This window comes from Eleutherodactylus coqui, chromosome 9 (genome assembly GCF_035609145.1).
Source record: "Eleutherodactylus coqui strain aEleCoq1 chromosome 9, aEleCoq1.hap1, whole genome shotgun sequence".
Classification (NCBI taxonomy): domain Eukaryota; kingdom Metazoa; phylum Chordata; class Amphibia; order Anura; family Eleutherodactylidae; genus Eleutherodactylus; species Eleutherodactylus coqui.
In genome coordinates, this window is record NC_089845.1 from 126,560,879 (window position 1) to 126,577,993 (window position 17,115).

The following is a 17,115-nucleotide window of genomic DNA, read 5'->3' on the forward strand; positions in this document are numbered from 1 at the left end:
CTAGGCCTGGAGGCAGCCCAGTGTAACGAAAAATTGGTTCAAGTTAAAGTTCCAACGCTTTTAAGCTAATTGAAACTTATAAAAATTGTTCTGAAAAATTATTTGAGTGAGCCTTGTGGCCCTAAGAAAAATTGCCCGTTCAGCGTGATTACGTGAGGTTTCAGGAGGAGGAGCAGGAGGAGGAGGAGGAGGAATATTAGACACAGATTGATGAAGCACAAATGTCCCCGTTTTGGATGGTGAGAGAGAACGTAGCTTCCATCCGCGGGTGCAGCCTACGTATTGCTTACGTATCGCTGCTGTCCGCTGGTGGAGAACAGAAGTCTGGCGAAATCCAGCCTTTGTTCATCTTGATGAGTGTTAGCCTGTCGGCACTGTCGGTTGACAAGCGGCTACGCTTATCGGTGATGATTCCCCCAGCCGCACTAAACACCCTCTCCGACAACACGCTAGCCGCAGGACAAGCAAGCACCTCAAGGGCATACAGGGCTAGTTCAGGCCACGTGTCCAGCTTCGACACCCAGTAGTTGTAGGGGGCAGAGGCGTCACCAAGGATGGTCGTGCGATCCGCTACGTACTCCCTCACCATCCTTTTGCAGTGCTCCCGCCGACTCAGCCGTGACTGGGGAGCGGTGACACAGTCTTGGTGGGGAGCCATAAAGCTGGCCAGGCCCTTAAAGACTGTTGCACTGCCTGGGATGTACATGCTGCTCGATCTACGCACATCCCCTGCAACATGGCCCTCGGAACTGCGCCTTCTGCCACTAGCGCTGTCGGCTGGGAATTTTACCATCAGCTTGTCCGCAAGGGTCCTGTGGTATAGCAACACTCTCGAACCCCTTTCCTCTTCGGGAATCAGAGTGGGCAGGTTCTCCTTATACCGTGGATCGAGCAGTGTGTACACCCAGTAATCCGTAGTGGCCAGAATGCGTGCAACGCGAGGGTCACGAGAAAGGCATCCTAACATGAAGTCAGCCATGTGTGCCAGGGTACCTGTACGCAACACATGGCTGTCTTCACTAGGAAGATCACTTTCAGGATCCTCCTCCTCCTCCTCCTCCTCAGGCCATACACGCTGAAAGGATGACAGGCAATCAGCCGGTGTACCGTCAGCAGCGGGCCAAGCTGTCTCTTCCCCCTCCTCCTCATCCTCCTCCTCCTCCTGTACGCGCTGTGAAATAGACAGGAGGGTGCCCTGACTATCCAGCGGCATACTGTCTTCCCCCGCCCCCGTTTCCGAGCGCAAAGCAGCTGCCTTTATGGTTTGCAGGGAATTTCTCAAGATGCATAGCAGAGGAATGGTGACGCTAATGATTGTAGCATCGCCGCTCACCACCTGGGTAGACTCCTCAAAATTACCAAGGACATGGCAGATGTCTGCCAACCAGGCCCACTCTTCTGAAAGGAATTGAGGAGGCTGACTCCCACTGCGCCGCCCATGTTGGAGTTGGTATTCGACTATAGCTCTACGCTGTTCATAGAGCCTGGCCAACATGTGGAGCGTAGAGTTCCACCGTGTGGGCACGTCGCACAGCAGTCGGTGCACTGGCAGCTTAAAGTGATGTTGCAGGGTGCGCAGGGTGGCAGCGTCCGTGTGGGACTTGCGGAAATGTGCGCAGAGCCGGCGCGCCTTTACGAGCAGGTCTGACAAGCGTGGGTAGCTTTTCAGAAACCGCTGAACCACCAAATTAAAGACGTGGGCCAGGCATGGCACGTGCGTGAGGCTGCCGAGCTGCAGAGCCGCCACCAGGTTACGGCCGTTGTCACACACGACCATGCCCGGTTGGAGGCTCAGCGGCGCAAGCCAGCGGTCGGTCTGCTGTGTCAGACCCTGCAGCAGTTCGTGGGCCGTGTGCCTCTTATCGCCTAAGCTGAGTAGTTTCAGCACGGCCTGCTGACGCTTGCCCACCGCTGTGCTGCCACACCGCGCGACACCGACTGCTGGCGACATGCTGCTGCTAACACATCTTGATTGTGAGACAGAGGAGGAGGAGGAGGAGGAGGGTGCTTTAGTGGAGGAAGCATACACCTCCGCAGATACCACCACCGAGCTGGGGCCCGCAATTCTGGGGGTGGGTAGGACGTGAGCGGTCCCAGGCTCTGACTCTGTCCCAGCCTCCACTAAATTCACCCAATGTGCCGTCAGGGAGATGTAGTGGCCCTGCCCGCCTGTGCTTGTCCACGTGTCCGTAGTTAAGTGGACCGTGGCAGTAACCGCGTTGGTGAGGGCGCGCACAATGTTGCGGGAGACGTGGTCGTGCAGGGCTGGGACGGCACATCGGGAAAAGTAGTGGCGACTGGGAACTGAGTAGCGCGGGGCCGCCGCCTCCATGATACTTTTGAAGGACTCCGTTTCCACAACCCTATACGGCAGCATCTCAAGGCTGATGAATTTTGCGATGCGGACGGTTAACGTTTGAGCGTGCGGGTGCGTGGCGGCGTACTTGCGCTTGCGCTCGAACACTTGCGCAAGCGACGGCTGAACGGTGCGCTGAACTACACTGCTGGATGGGGCCGAGGACAGCGGAGATGAGGGTGTGGGTGCAGGCCATGAGGCGGTAGTGCCTGTGTCCTGAGAGGGGGGTTGCATCTCAGTGGCAGGTTGGGGCACAGGGGGAGAGGCAGGGGTGCAAACCGGAGGCGGTGAACGGCCTTCGTCCCACCTTGTGGGGTGCTTGGCCATCATATGTCTGCGCATGGTGGTGGTGGTGAGGCTGTTGGTGTTGGCTCCCCGGCTGAGCTTTGCGCAACAAAGGTTGCACACCACTGTTCGTCGGTCGTCAGGCGTCTCTGTGAAAAACTGCCAGACCTTAGAGCACCTCGGCCTCTGCAGGGTGGCATGGCGCGGGGGGGCGCTTTGGGAAACACTTGGTGGATTATTCGGTCTGGCCCTGCCTCTACCCCTGGCCCTGGCCACCGCACTGCCTCTTGCAACCTGCCCTGCTGATGCCCTTGACTCCCCCTCTGAAGACCTGTCCTCCTGAGTAAGCGTTGCACACCAGGTGGGGTCAGTCACCTCATCGTCCTGCTGCTCTTCCTCCGAATCCTCTGTGCGCTGCTCCCTGGGACTTACTGCCCTTACTACTACCTCACTGCAAGACAACTGTGTCTGATCGTCATCGTCCTCCTCACCCACAGAAAGTTGTTGAGACAGTTGGCGGAAGTCCCCAGCCTCTTCCCCCGGACCCCGGGAACTTTCGAATGGTTGGGCATCAGTGACGATAAACTCCTCTGGTGGGAGAGGAACCGCTGCTGCCCAATCTAAGCAGGGGCCCGAGAACAGTTCCTGGGAGTGTTCCCGCTCCTGAGCAGGTGTCATTGTAGTGGAGTGAGGAGGCTGGGAGGAAGGAGGAGCAGCAGACAGAGGATTCGGATTGGCAGCAGTGGACGGCGCAGAACTGCGGGTAGACGATAGGTTGCTCGAAGCACTTTCTGCCATCCAGGACAGGACCTGCTCACACTGCTCATTTTCTAATAACCGTCTCCCGCGTGGACCCATTAATTGGGCGATGAATGTGGGGACGCCAGAAACGTGCCTCTCTCCTAATCGCGCAGCAGACAGCTGCGACACACCTGGATCAGGAGCTTGGCCTGTGCCCACACCCTCACTTGGCCCTCCGCGTCCTCGGCCACGTCCACGTCCACGTCCTCTAGGCTTACCCCTACCCCTCAGCATGCTGTATTACCAGTGATTAGATTTCCCAGGCAGGAAATAAATTGGCGCAAGACTGCAGGCCAAATATAATTTTTGCCCTTTTTGGAAAACGAAAGGCCCCACTGCCTCTAGTGAATGAATTATCTAAGTTTAATAACTGCGCTGTGTCCCTGCTTATGTGTCACAGAACGTGAGGGTAGCAGAGTTATTAACTGTGGCAGAGCAGGTATTTTTTTTCCCAATTAAGGAAAGCAAATGGCGAAGCCAGCAGTAAAGCGTAGCTGGCTGCGTATGATTTAGCAATGTTTTTCACGCAGCTCACACGTCTCCACAGGCGTAAGGACGGACACAGGCTGGACAAATAGATTTCTTTTCAGTTTTTTCCCACCAACAGGCAGCACTGCGTATATTCAATGAACCTGCGAAGTTTAATAACTGCGCTGTGTCCCTGCTTATGTGTCACAGAACGTGAGGGTAGCAGAGTTATTAACTGTGGCAGAGCAGGTATTTTTTTTCCCAATTAAGGAAAGCAAATGGCGAAGCCAGCAGTAAAGCGTAGCTGGCTGCGTATGATTTAGCAATGTTTTTCACGCAGCTCACACGTCTCCACAGGCGTAAGGACGGACACAGGCTGGACAAATAGATTTCTTTTCAGTTTTTTCCCACCAACAGGCAGCACTGCGTATATTCAATGAACCTGCGAAGTTTAATAACTGCGCTGTGTCCCTGCTTATGTGTCACAGAACGTGAGGGTAGCAGAGTTATTATAACTCTTGGAGAGCAGGTATTTTTTTTCCCAATTAAGGAAAGCAAATGGCGAAGCCAGCAGTAAAGCGTAGCTGGCTGCGTATGATTTAGCAATGTTTTTCACGCAGCTCACACGTCTCCACAGGCGTAAGGACGGACACAGGCTGGACAAATAGATTTCTTTTCAGTTTTTTCCCACCAACAGGCAGCACTGCGTATATTCAATGAACCTGCGAAGTTTAATAACTGCGCTGTGTCCCTGCTTATGTGTCACAGAACGTGAGGGTAGCAGAGTTATTAACTGTGGCAGAGCAGGTATTTTTTTTCCCAATTAAGGAAAGCAAATGGCGAAGCCAGCAGTAAAGCGTAGCTGGCTGCGTATGATTTAGCAATGTTTTTCACGCAGCTCACACGTCTCCACAGGCGTAAGGACGGACACAGGCTGGACAAATAGATTTCTTTTCAGTTTTTTCCCACCAACAGGCAGCACTGCGTATATTCAATGAACCTGCGAAGTTTAATAACTGCGCTGTGTCCCTGCTTATGTGTCACAGAACGTGAGGGTAGCAGAGTTATTAACTGTGGCAGAGCAGGTATTTTTTTTCCCAATTAAGGAAAGCAAATGGCGAAGCCAGCAGTAAAGCGTAGCTGGCTGCGTATGATTTAGCAATGTTTTTCACGCAGCTCACACGTCTCCACAGGCGTAAGGACGGACACAGGCTGGACAAATAGATTTCTTTTCAGTTTTTTCCCACCAACAGGCAGCACTGCGTATATTCAATGAACCTGCGAAGTTTAATAACTGCGCTGTGTCCCTGCTTATGTGTCACAGAACGTGAGGGTAGCAGAGTTATTAACTGTGGCAGAGCAGGTATTTTTTTTCCCAATTAAGGAAAGCAAATGGCGAAGCCAGCAGTAAAGCGTAGCTGGCTGCGTATGATTTAGCAATGTTTTTCACGCAGCTCACACGTCTCCACAGGCGTAAGGACGGACACAGGCTGGACAAATAGATTTCTTTTCAGTTTTTTCCCACCAACAGGCAGCACTGCGTATATTCAATGAACCTGCGAAGTTTAATAACTGCGCTGTGTCCCTGCTTATGTGTCACAGAACGTGAGGGTAGCAGAGTTATTATAACTCTTGGAGAGCAGGTATTTTTTTTCCCAATTAAGGAAAGCAAATGGCGAAGCCAGCAGTAAAGCGTAGCTGGCTGCGTATGATTTAGCAATGTTTTTCACGCAGCTCACACGTCTCCACAGGCGTAAGGACGGACACAGGCTGGACAAATAGATTTCTTTTCAGTTTTTTCCCACCAACAGGCAGCACTGCGTATATTCAATGAACCTGCGAAGTTTAATAACTGCGCTGTGTCCCTGCTTATGTGTCACAGAACGTGAGGGTAGCAGAGTTATTAACTGTGGCAGAGCAGGTATTTTTTTTCCCAATTAAGGAAAGCAAATGGCGAAGCCAGCAGTAAAGCGTAGCTGGCTGCGTATGATTTAGCAATGTTTTTCACGCAGCTCACACGTCTCCACAGGCGTAAGGACGGACACAGGCTGGACAAATAGATTTCTTTTCAGTTTTTTCCCACCAACAGGCAGCACTGCGTATATTCAATGAACCTGCGAAGTTTAATAACTGCGCTGTGTCCCTGCTTATGTGTCACAGAACGTGAGGGTAGCAGAGTTATTAACTGTGGCAGAGCAGGTATTTTTTTTCCCAATTAAGGAAAGCAAATGGCGAAGCCAGCAGTAAAGCGTAGCTGGGTGCGTATGATTTAGCAATGTTTTTCACGCAGCTCACACGTGTCCACAGGCGTTAGGACGGACAGAGGCTGGACAAATAGATTTGTTTTCAGGTTTTTCCCACCAACAGGCAGCACTGCGTATATTCTATGAATAATAACTGTGTTGTGGCCCTGCCTATACAATTCTTTCCCTGCAGTATCAATGGAGGGTGGAATGCTCTGCAGAGGCGATTTTGAGAAGCCCAAAAAAAATGCAGCACAGCCAACAGCAGCCTGGACAGTACTGCACACGGATAAATATGGCCCTAGAAAGGACCGTTGAGGTTCTTGAAGGCTACACTCACTCCTAACACTCTCCCTGCCTATGCAGCACTTCTGTCCCTAATGCCAGGTGCAACGGTCTGCAGAGGCGACTTTGAGAAAAAAAAAAATCCCACTGCTAACAGCAGCCAACACACAGCTATCAGTGGCCCTAATAAGGACCTTTGGGGGGTCTTGAAGCCTACACTAACTACCAATTCTTTCCCTACAGCAGCTCCGGTATAAACAGCACTGTCCCTCATCTAACTCACACCGCATCTGAGGCGAGCCGCGGGAGGGGCCGACTTTTATATTAGGCGAACACCTGATCTCGCCAGCCACTCACAGCAGGGGGGTGGTATAGGGCTTAAACGTTGCAGGGGGAAGTTGTAATGCCTTCCCTGTCTTTCAATTGGCCAGAAAAGCGCGCTAACGTCTCAGGGAAGGAAGTGAAAGTAACCAGAACACCGCATGGTGTTCGTCACGAATAACGAACATCCCGAACACCCTAATATTCGCACGAATATCAAGCTCGGACGAACGCGTTCGCTCATCTCTATTAATTATACATGTTCTCCAGGAACACTATGGGATAATAGGTGTTTTATATGTTTGCTTCTAGATTACAAAGGGCCTTTGATGTTTCTTTTCACACATTTTTTTAAAGAGCCGTGTATCATCCTGTATTTCATATTATCTACATTTCCATAGATAGAATGAAAGATAAAACAGCCGGTGCCAGATCCGATGAATGGGAACTACGCACTGTATTATTTATTAGTTAGCTGTGATAAGAACAATTATGAATCCTTAACTAAGATCAAACTAATTTCTTAAACAGTAACTCCCCTATTTACTCCCGAACCCCGTGTAAAAGTAGTATCATCATCTGCTTTCCAATCGATTGTGAAGGTATGGAAGTAAGTATGAATCTACTTGGAGGTAAATACTGAAGTTGCTATTTGACCCATGGCAAAGTTTTAGTTCAGATGGCTCTATCCCTCTTCCCTATTGGTTGGTTGTAGGGGGTGCCCGCCTCCGCTTATTCCCCCCAGCCCCACCCACACTCAGTCAGATACCCTTATGTATCCTGTCTCTCTCCATTTCTTATGCATTTACCCCTGCAGCACTTCTGTTGTAAGCTGCTGTTAAAGATACATCTCGTGTCTTTAAATGCTGTGTCTATGCCTATTCAGGCCTTGGCCTTGAGTAGTCAAAGGGGCGGTATACCATATTTGCTTTATTGGGATCAGACACTGTTCGAGGTTCGAACTGACGTGTGCCACTGCCTGTCCAGTTGTGTGTTCCTGGCAAGTAGTTGTTTGCAACCACCTTGATCCACCAATAGTCACCAGTTAGTCCTCCAAACATATGGCACAACCCAAAGTCTGAGAGTGTAGCCATCACCTTTGAGTGCGCAGACAGATAGTAAGTAGATCCCAACTTTGAAAGGAATTCCAGCTTGTCCAGAGACCCAGAAAAATATTAAAAATCCTCTTTTTTGCAGAAATTTTAAAAAGTGAAAGATGACCACCACTACAAAAGCCTGCCTGATGTATTTCTGGCACGTAACTTCGTCCTTACTCATAGCAGAGATAAGCCACCAGCACATAATTGTAAATCAAATTGGTAATTACAGACACTTGAATATTAATTAACAGGTCACATGATAGAGCTGTTTCCAACACCATAATAACATGTTACATAGTAGCTAAATATGTTAATAGGCGTGCAACAAAAATGTAGCAAGGTGGGGTCACATCTGCGCTGGAACCTCCATTCGGGGGTTCTGTCGCAGATATGGCAGAAAATACCGGAAGAAATAGTGCTGCATGCAACGCTTTTTATTCCGGTAAAATGCTGGATAGTTGAATGGAAACCGAACAAACCCATCATAGTCAATGTGGTCTATTCAGCGGTGTTCGGTTCAGTCATAAGGCGGATCTGTTCGGCCACGGGATTCTTCTTTCCTGCTCCCGGAACAAACCAGGAAAACGGAATCCTTGCCGCAGATGTGAAAGCAGCCTGATAAAAGCATTATATTAAATTCATAAGCAATCATTGATAGAACTGTTTAACCCCTTAGTGACCAAGCCTGTTTGCGCCTTAATGACCAAGGCAAATTTTGGAAATCTGACATATGTCACTTTAACATAGAATAACTCAGTAAAGGTTTTGCATCTCCAAGTGATTCTGACATTGTTTTTTCGCCACATGTTGTACTTCATTTAGGTGGTAAAAATAGACCAATAGAATTTGTGTATATTTATTTAAAGCGTCAAAATTGGGAAAATTTGGATAAATTGGTCATTTTTTCACATTTTCAATTGCAATATCTCAAATATGTGCAAACATACTGTACACATTTTTATGAGATATATATTTCCATCTGTTTACTCTATTTTGGGTGCACATTGGAAAAACTTCAGTTTTTTTAACCATTTAGAAGATGTACAAATTTAATATTGATTATTAACATTTTGAGGAACATTTTGTTTTCCTCCACCAAGCCAAGATTGTAAAGGCTCATAGGTGTCAGACTGATAGATCCCCCCACAAATGACTCAATTTAAAAAAATACACATTTGAACCCAAAATGTATACCCCTGTTTGTACTTTGTTCAGAAACATACCCATTTTGGCCCTAATCTTATGTCTCTATGCACAATGGGGCCCAAACCGAAAGGAGCAGCCAATTGCTTTCAGAACAGATATTTTGCTTGAAGGTGTTTTAGGCCCCATTGCCCACTTGTAGAGCCCTTGAGTGGCCAAAACGACAGAGAACCCCCACAAATTACCCCATTTTGAAAACTAGACCCCTTAACGCATTCATCTAGGGGTTTACTCGTTATTTTTACCCCACAATTTTTGAATGAATCTGAGCAAAGTAGAACAAAAAAATTCAGACTTACATTTTTTTGACAATTGTATCATTTTAAAAACAAGGTTTTTTGTACAGCACCCATAAATGAAGACTTTCACCCCAAAATGGATACCCCCGTTTGTTTAGAAACATACCCATTGTGGCCCTAATATTACATCTGTATGCACAACGGGGCATACTGCGAACTGAAAGTAGCATTAAACTTCAACTGTGTTTCAACTTTTACATAACTTTTATTTCACTTTTTTTAAACTTTTTTTTTCTTACTTTGCAAGAGGTCACTGTTATCACTGATAATAGTGATCTCAAGCCTGGGGACTGCAGACCGCAGACCCCCGGTGTCTTCTCTCTGCCTTTAGTAGTGGAGAGCAGAGAAATTTCAAATATCCAGGGTCTCTTCTTACATTGTGCTAGCATTCGCCATTTTGGTCGGCAGGTGCTGGCATGATGCCATGGACTGCGGCAGGTTGCCGGTAAGCAGTTTCAGCCCCCCAAAGCGATCCGATCACTGAGGGGAGCTGAAACTCTCGCCCTTCGTGCTCCACCATGCATTTTCATTCGGTCACCGATATCTGTTAGATATTGGCGATGGGATGACTGAGGACGGCAAACTGCCCTCAGTGTGTGCTCCAGACCCCCACCTACCTCCAGTAGGTGACACTCCCTGGGCCCATGGCTCTATTACACAGTGAGGCTGTATTTTGACTGCCGTGTGGAAAAAGGCCCAGCTAGGGAGGCCGTCAAAAGGTGTATCGGCGGTCATTAAGAGGTTAATATATTTAGCAACTATGTAACAACTTTGAGATATTATGATGTTGGTGACTGCTCTATCAAGTGTCTGTAATTATCTATTTATCTTTTAAACAACGTGTTGGTGGTTCATCTCTGTTACGACTAAGTCACTGAAAAGGACCCACTAGAAAATCTAATTTTTATTATTAAAAAATAACTTTTATTTATCCTATTAAAAATTGACAAACATATATGACAACAAAAAATGTTTTTAAAAATAATGCCTCCGTTATCAATGCTGTGTTAGCAAAGAATAACAGTAATTTTGATATTTGTTATTTCTTTTGTGGAGGTATAAAAGTGTAATAGGGAACACCCTGAAATTGGTCTGTTACCCAGAGATACAAGGGTCACAGAGTAACCAGTTGGCCCAGATTCGGCCTTGACTGTATTAAGGAATAAACCGAAGGTCTCGTATAATTATTCCACTACTTTGGTGCAGTTTATTATAATTTGTTGAAACTGGTACACACGTAGTTATTCTCAAAAAAACGTGGATATTTAGGAAGATATTGCACTCCTAAGGCGCAATGATTGATATTTTTTTGCAATCGATGCGCCTTCTTTTGTTAAAACGATCGACGCGTTTCCTCGGCTCCTAATTATTTAGCCGATTCATCAGGATCAGAGTATCATGTTGTATTATTGTCCACTCAGGGATATATAACTGGGTGTTTACAAGATCGCACGAGGGGCGTGATGCTCAAATTACGATAAAGAGCAGTTAATTTTCCTAGCAATAATAGCCCACTTTGGTTACCAAGTTAGAGGCTACTTTACTGGAAAAAGAGATGTTTGCTCAGATACAGATATGCGATTGAGTCTATGATGACGTCTGATGAATTTAGGGCGCAATCATAGAAACATGTAATGCACTGCGGTGCTGTCATGCGTGTTATGTTTGCCGTTAAAGAGGCAATTATAGATGAGTGTATATGTTTCCACCATATAGTGCTGTAAGGTTATTCAACCGCCGAGAATGAGCTGAGGTAGCTGAATGAGCTAGATAACATTGCTCATTGAAAAGTCAGCTAACCACTGTATAGCTCAAATGAAATAATTGAGGCGCTATGAATCAGCTGAGGTAGCTGAATGAGCTAGATACTATTGCTCATTAAAGGTCAGCAAACCACTATGTAGCTCATTGCAATTGTTCAAGTGTTATGCATCAGGTGAGGTAGCTGCATGAGCTAGGTGATATTGCTCATTGGGGGTCAGCTCACCACTATATAGCCCATTGAAATTATTCAAGTGCTATGAAACAGCTGAGGTAGCTGACTGAGCTAGATAACATTGCTCATTGGAAATCAGCTAACCTCCTAAGTTGATTCATGCCTATGCAAACGTTTGGAGTGTTTAGCTTGATGTTGCCCACTCCAAATGTACACACATACACACACACACAATCGCAGAGCAACCGCTGAGATCTGTGTCTCATGATATTCTGGCAGTAGGCAACATTAGCTGATTTCCAATGAGCAATGTTATCTAGCTCAGTGGTTTGCTGACCTTTAATGAGCAATAGTATCTAGCTCATTCAGCTACCTTAGCTGATTCATAGCGCCTCAATTATTTCATTTGAGCTATACAGTGGTTAGCTGACTTTTCAATGAGCAATGTTATCTAGCTCATTCAGCTACCTCAGCTCATTCTCGGCGGTTGAATAACCTTACAGCACTATATGGTGGAAACATATACACTCATCTATAATTGCCTCTTTAACGGCAAACATAACACGCATGACAGCACCGCAGTGCATTACATGTTTCTATGATTGCGCCCTAAATTCATCAGACGTCATCATAGACTCAATCGGATATCTGTATCTGAGCAAACATCTTTTTCCAGTAAAGTAGCCTCTAACTTGGTAACCAAAGTGGGCTATTATTGCTAGGAAAATTAACTGCTAGTTATCGTAATTTGAGCATCACGCCCCTCGTGCGATCTTGTAAACACCCAGTTATATATCCCTGAGTGGACAATAATACAACATGATACTCTGATCCTGATGAATCGGCTAAATAATTAGGAGCCGAGGAAACGCGTCGATCGTTTTAACAAAAGAAGGCGCATCGATTGCAAAAAAATATCAATCATTGCGCCTTAGGAGTGCAATATCTTCCTAAATATCCACGTTTTTTTGAGAATAACTACGTGTGTACCAGTTTCAACAAATTATAATAAACTGCACCAAAGTAGTGGAATAATTATACGAGACCTTCGGTTTATTCCTTAATACAGTCAAGGCTGAATCTGGGCCAACTGGTTACTCTGTGACCCTTGTATCTCTGGGTAACAGACCAATTTCAGGGTGTTCCCTATTACACTTTTATACCTCCACAAAAGAAATAACAAATATCAAAATTACTGTTATTCTTTGCTAACACAGCATTGATAACGGAGGCATTATTTTTAAAAACATTTTTTGTTGTCATATATGTTTGTCAATTTTTAATAGGATAAATAAAAGTTATTTTTTAATAATAAAAATTAGATTTTCTAGTGGGTCCTTTTCAGTGAATTAATCTATACAATACTAGAACCCTACTGTCTCAGTGAATAAACTGTTACGACTAAGGGCTCATTCACAAGGCCGTATGCGTTTTTACGGTCAACCGCACGCGTCGTACAATCGCGTGAATGAAGAAAAGCTGCAATTGAGTACCAATCTTAATTAGCATTTTCTCGTCTATTCACACGGGCGACTATGGCGTCCTGACGAAAAAATACGCTGCTGCCCAGAAATCCCTTGATCGACAGAAATCTTCGGAATGACTGTTGATGATTAAATAGAGGCAGCTGACTTCTTTTCTTAGCGTTGAATGCAGCTAAACTCCCTCCCTATGGGGGCCTCCAGCGTATCTCGGCAAAAGATAGGGCATGAACTATCTTTTCACGCAGCGTGAAAAATCAGTGACCGAAAATGGGCGCCAATGTTCTATTTTTGATGGCATGATTTTTTTACACTCATGTGAATGAAGAGAGGTTTCTGTAGTGGGGGTCATCATTCACTTTTTAATATTTATGAAATAAAGTGGAAGTTTAATATTATTCAGGTTCTCTGGACGAGCTGGAATTCCTTTTAACGTTGCTTGCTTATCTGAATGGTCCGTTCTCTCCCGTGGACCTGGAGTGGGCTGGCGAGTTGGTTTCTCTCTTTCTATATTGTCTCTTGTTAGAGGGTAGATCCCACCTTGGCCTGAGAGTCCCCACCAGCCACTGATCAGAAAGTGATGGCATATTCTAGCCATATGAAGGGCTTAATCTGTGGTGGGGCATACTGCCACAGATTAGTCCAATAGTATTCCTGGAGCCTCTTGGTTTGACCAAGTTTAAACCAATGGGTACATGGTTCTGCTCCAGGCAGGGCCAATTATGACATTTTGGCATATATTCCTAGTCTAAACTTTCTACAGCAACTACATGGAAATACAAAGAATATAGAGACAGAAGGTCTTGTACCTGTATGTCCCGGACATAGCAAACCTCCAGTCCGATATAATAATCTTTTCAGTAATTCGGCCAAAAAACTTCTTGCCGGATTTTGAACAGTAAACTTCTCCATTTACGCTCCTCACCGATACGTTCTGCAAGTATCAGAAGATGATATCAGGACACGATGCATGGAAGATAAGCACTGTATGACACTCATATCATAAAATACCAAGCAAATGATGGAGACATATGAAAACACATGGCTTACCTAGGAGTTTCCTCCAACTTTTTCCAATGACCCTCATATTTGTACAGCGGGGCGGACTATTTTTGGCACAATATAAATAACGACTACTATGACTATTGTTGTAATATAATCCCTTCTTAGGTAGGTGAATATGTGTATTAGATAAAGAGCAGCCAGAAATGTTCTGTGCAACCTGTAGCTTTAAGCCCCCTTCACGTGTGTGTATTTGCGCACACCTCAGCGTAACTTTTTTGCGCACTAAACAAGGCTTTCTTAGGCCCCCTGCACACGGGCGGAAATTCCGCGGCGGGATTTCCCGCAGAATTTCCCGCAGAATTTCCGCCTATGCCCGCCTGCAAAGGATTGCATTACAAAACGCAATCCTATGCAGATGGCCGCAATTTGTCCGCGTAAAAACACACGTGGAAAACAAATCGCGGCATGTTCTATTTATGTGCGGGTCTCGCAGAGGCTCACACAAAAATGTCAGTGGTGACAGGCCGGCTCCGCTCTGGCACCCCCCGGCTGGGCGGCAGTCGGCGCATAGCAGGAAACAGAAGACACAGGGAGCGGGTGAGCTGCAGGTCTCTGCATCGGCACGGGTCCGCATCTCGCTGTGAGAATTCTCACAGCAGGATCCGACCCGGCCGTCTGTAGGCGGCTTTACGCGTGCATCCGTGCATTTTACTGTACTTTTTGCATGTGCAAAACATGTTCATTTGCACACAACAAACAAAGATGCACAGATTTTGGCAAACTAGTTTAACCCCTTAACTCTAAAGGTCAAACAGTTAGGTCCTGCAGCTTCGGGGTGTGTATGGCGGGAGATCGCAGAGTAATCCCGCTCCATACAATGTGGGTGCCGGCTGCTTTTTTTTTACAGCCAGCACCCGCTTGCAACAGCTCCGATTAACCAAGCTGCATATCAGAGCTGTTATCCCTTTAAATGCCCTGAACAATGTATGGCCCCTGCGATGAGATCGTAGGTTGTTGTACGGTTGTCATGGCAGCCGGGGGCCTTATGAAAGGCCCAGGGCAGCCATTGCAGAGTGCCTATCAATCCATGCCTGTGACATGGCTTTATAGAATGCCTGTCAGATTGCGGCATAATGTAATGTTATGCCATTACATCATACTGCAGGAGTGATCAAACTATCGCAAGTTCTTGTCCCTTCTGAGGACTGATAAAACTGTAAAAATAAGTTTAAAAAAGTTGATAATTATTAAAAAAACTTTAAGGTAATAAAAGTTAAAAAATCTTCTTTTTGCCATATTTTTAATAAAAAAAAAATCTAAACAATAAAACAAAAATATATATTTGGTATTGCTGCATCCATAAAAGCTTGATCTATCAAAGTAATGCATTATTTAACCCGCACAGTGAACGTTGTCAGAAAAACCAAAATTTGCTGATTTCTATAAATGCACATTTTTCCTCTATGCTCACTGAGTGGGCGGGTTCTTCGTGGTGTGATGTCAGAGCTGCAATCTGTGCTCTGAACCAATTAGATGTTTCTTCCCTGCTGCTCTTTTGGGGCTCTCTCACGTGAGCGTTTTCCGTGTATCTCCTGTGTACCGACAAATCCACATACACCATTTTGGCATGTATGTGAATATAATACTTTCTAACATAGAGCATGTCACGTTTTTTTGCGCGCACTGTGTGTGCGAGGCACTGTTGAAAGTAATTACCGCGAGCATAATACAGTGTAAAAGACACCTATTGAATCTTTGGCAGCAATGCCTCACTTGAAGTAACATGGCAGAGCACATCACTGGTATAGTGTGTGCCAAAAGTCGGATACAAGTTGGGACATCTGACACGTCACCAAAATTGATGCTAGTGCATCATCAGTAGCCAGGCAGAGCGCAACCGCTCACCCTAAGGGTTGCGATAGATAGGTCACTGAAAGTGGAGCTGGCAAATTTAGCCTAGTTGGAGGTCTTGCTCAGTCTGCCTAAAGGGGAAGCACAGGAATCCCAATCATGGTTCAAAGATTAGTTGTCCTCCGTTTTGAAAATGGAGATCTTCACAGAGGCACAAAAAAATGAGAAGATCTCATTACTGTTCTTCGCTGTCAGATTCAGACGATCCAGATGCATGCCTTATTAAAAGCTGATAAGTCTACAGTAGAATCAGAAAGAGATGTTTCATATGAACATAAATGTTTATTTGATTTCCCAAAAAGGAGGAGTGGGGAAAGAGACTTGTTATTTGAATAGCGCCAACTTATTCTGCAGCGCTTTCAGGTAATTTGTTTATTATTCCCCAGCAAGCTGGGTGCTCATTTTACCAATCTCGGAAGGATGGAAGGCTGAGTCAAACTTGAGCTGGCTACCTACACCATGTGGGGATTGAACCCGCAACCTTCAGGTTGTGAGTGAGAGCTTAGGACTGCATTCCGCTGCCTTAACACTCTGCGCCACACGAGTCAGAAAAACCATAGTTTGATTGGAGGAGTCCTCGCTTTTGAAGCATATTATGGACCAAAAAGCAGAGTTCAGTATAAAGAAAACCTATGATCTGGTTCAGCTGCAGCAAAGGTAGCATCACTCCTAGAGGCCAGAGCCCTCCGAGCCTGACTGAGCAACTTAACAAAGTATTTAGAAGATAGAGTACATACGGATGAGATCCTGCAGAAGGTACCTTTTATTAGCATCGGAATTTCTTCACTGGATATCATCAAATTCTCTTCCAGGTCTATGGCCCTAACTAACAATGACTAGGAGATATTCCCTACCTGAACCACTTTTGTATTCCCTCCCCCATTTCACCTAGTTCTCTGTTTGGCCGTAGTTAGAGAAGAGTCTCTGAGCGGGTTAAAAGAAGAGAAATTTCCTGAGATTAAAAAGAAGATGCTACCTAAGTCATTTTGAGACCACAAGGAAAGGATCTCCAAGATCCAGAACAAGTAATAAATATCCTAACAGAAGAAGAGAATGAATTCCCAGAAGAAAAAAAAACAGCCCTCTTCAATAAGGCAGCAAATAATTATTAGAAAACTTCAGCCTGGCCTATAGAACCAAGGCTAGTTCCAAGTTTAAGAGTCTTTTTCTTCTCAGTGGTCAAGTACGTCATCAGATACCTGAGTCTCATCAACTTCAAAAAGAGTTTAAGTGGTAGAATTCTTAGGCTTTCTAAAGATCATTTCTGTCTCACCACCAGCAGGAATCCAGTTATTTTTTTTTTCCTTCAAGAATTCAGGAAGGAGCATCTACAGATAAGGTGGCAAGAATTCTATTCCAAAATATTCCCGGTCCCAAAGTAAGTTGGAAAGTGAAGGATAGTCAAGGACCTCACCTTCCTC

General features: G+C 45.7%; 1 protein-coding gene across 1 annotated transcript in view; it reads right to left on the bottom strand.

The window, feature by feature from the left end:
* Positions 1–17,115, bottom strand: part of FAM83A (family with sequence similarity 83 member A) — a 58,751-nt gene that overhangs the window by 21,082 nt on the left and 20,554 nt on the right. Inside the window, exon 3 of the mRNA XM_066578482.1 lies at positions 13,588–13,712. Within this exon, the coding sequence (XP_066434579.1) occupies positions 13,588–13,712 (125 nt within the window). The remainder of the gene's footprint in view (positions 1–13,587; positions 13,713–17,115) is intronic.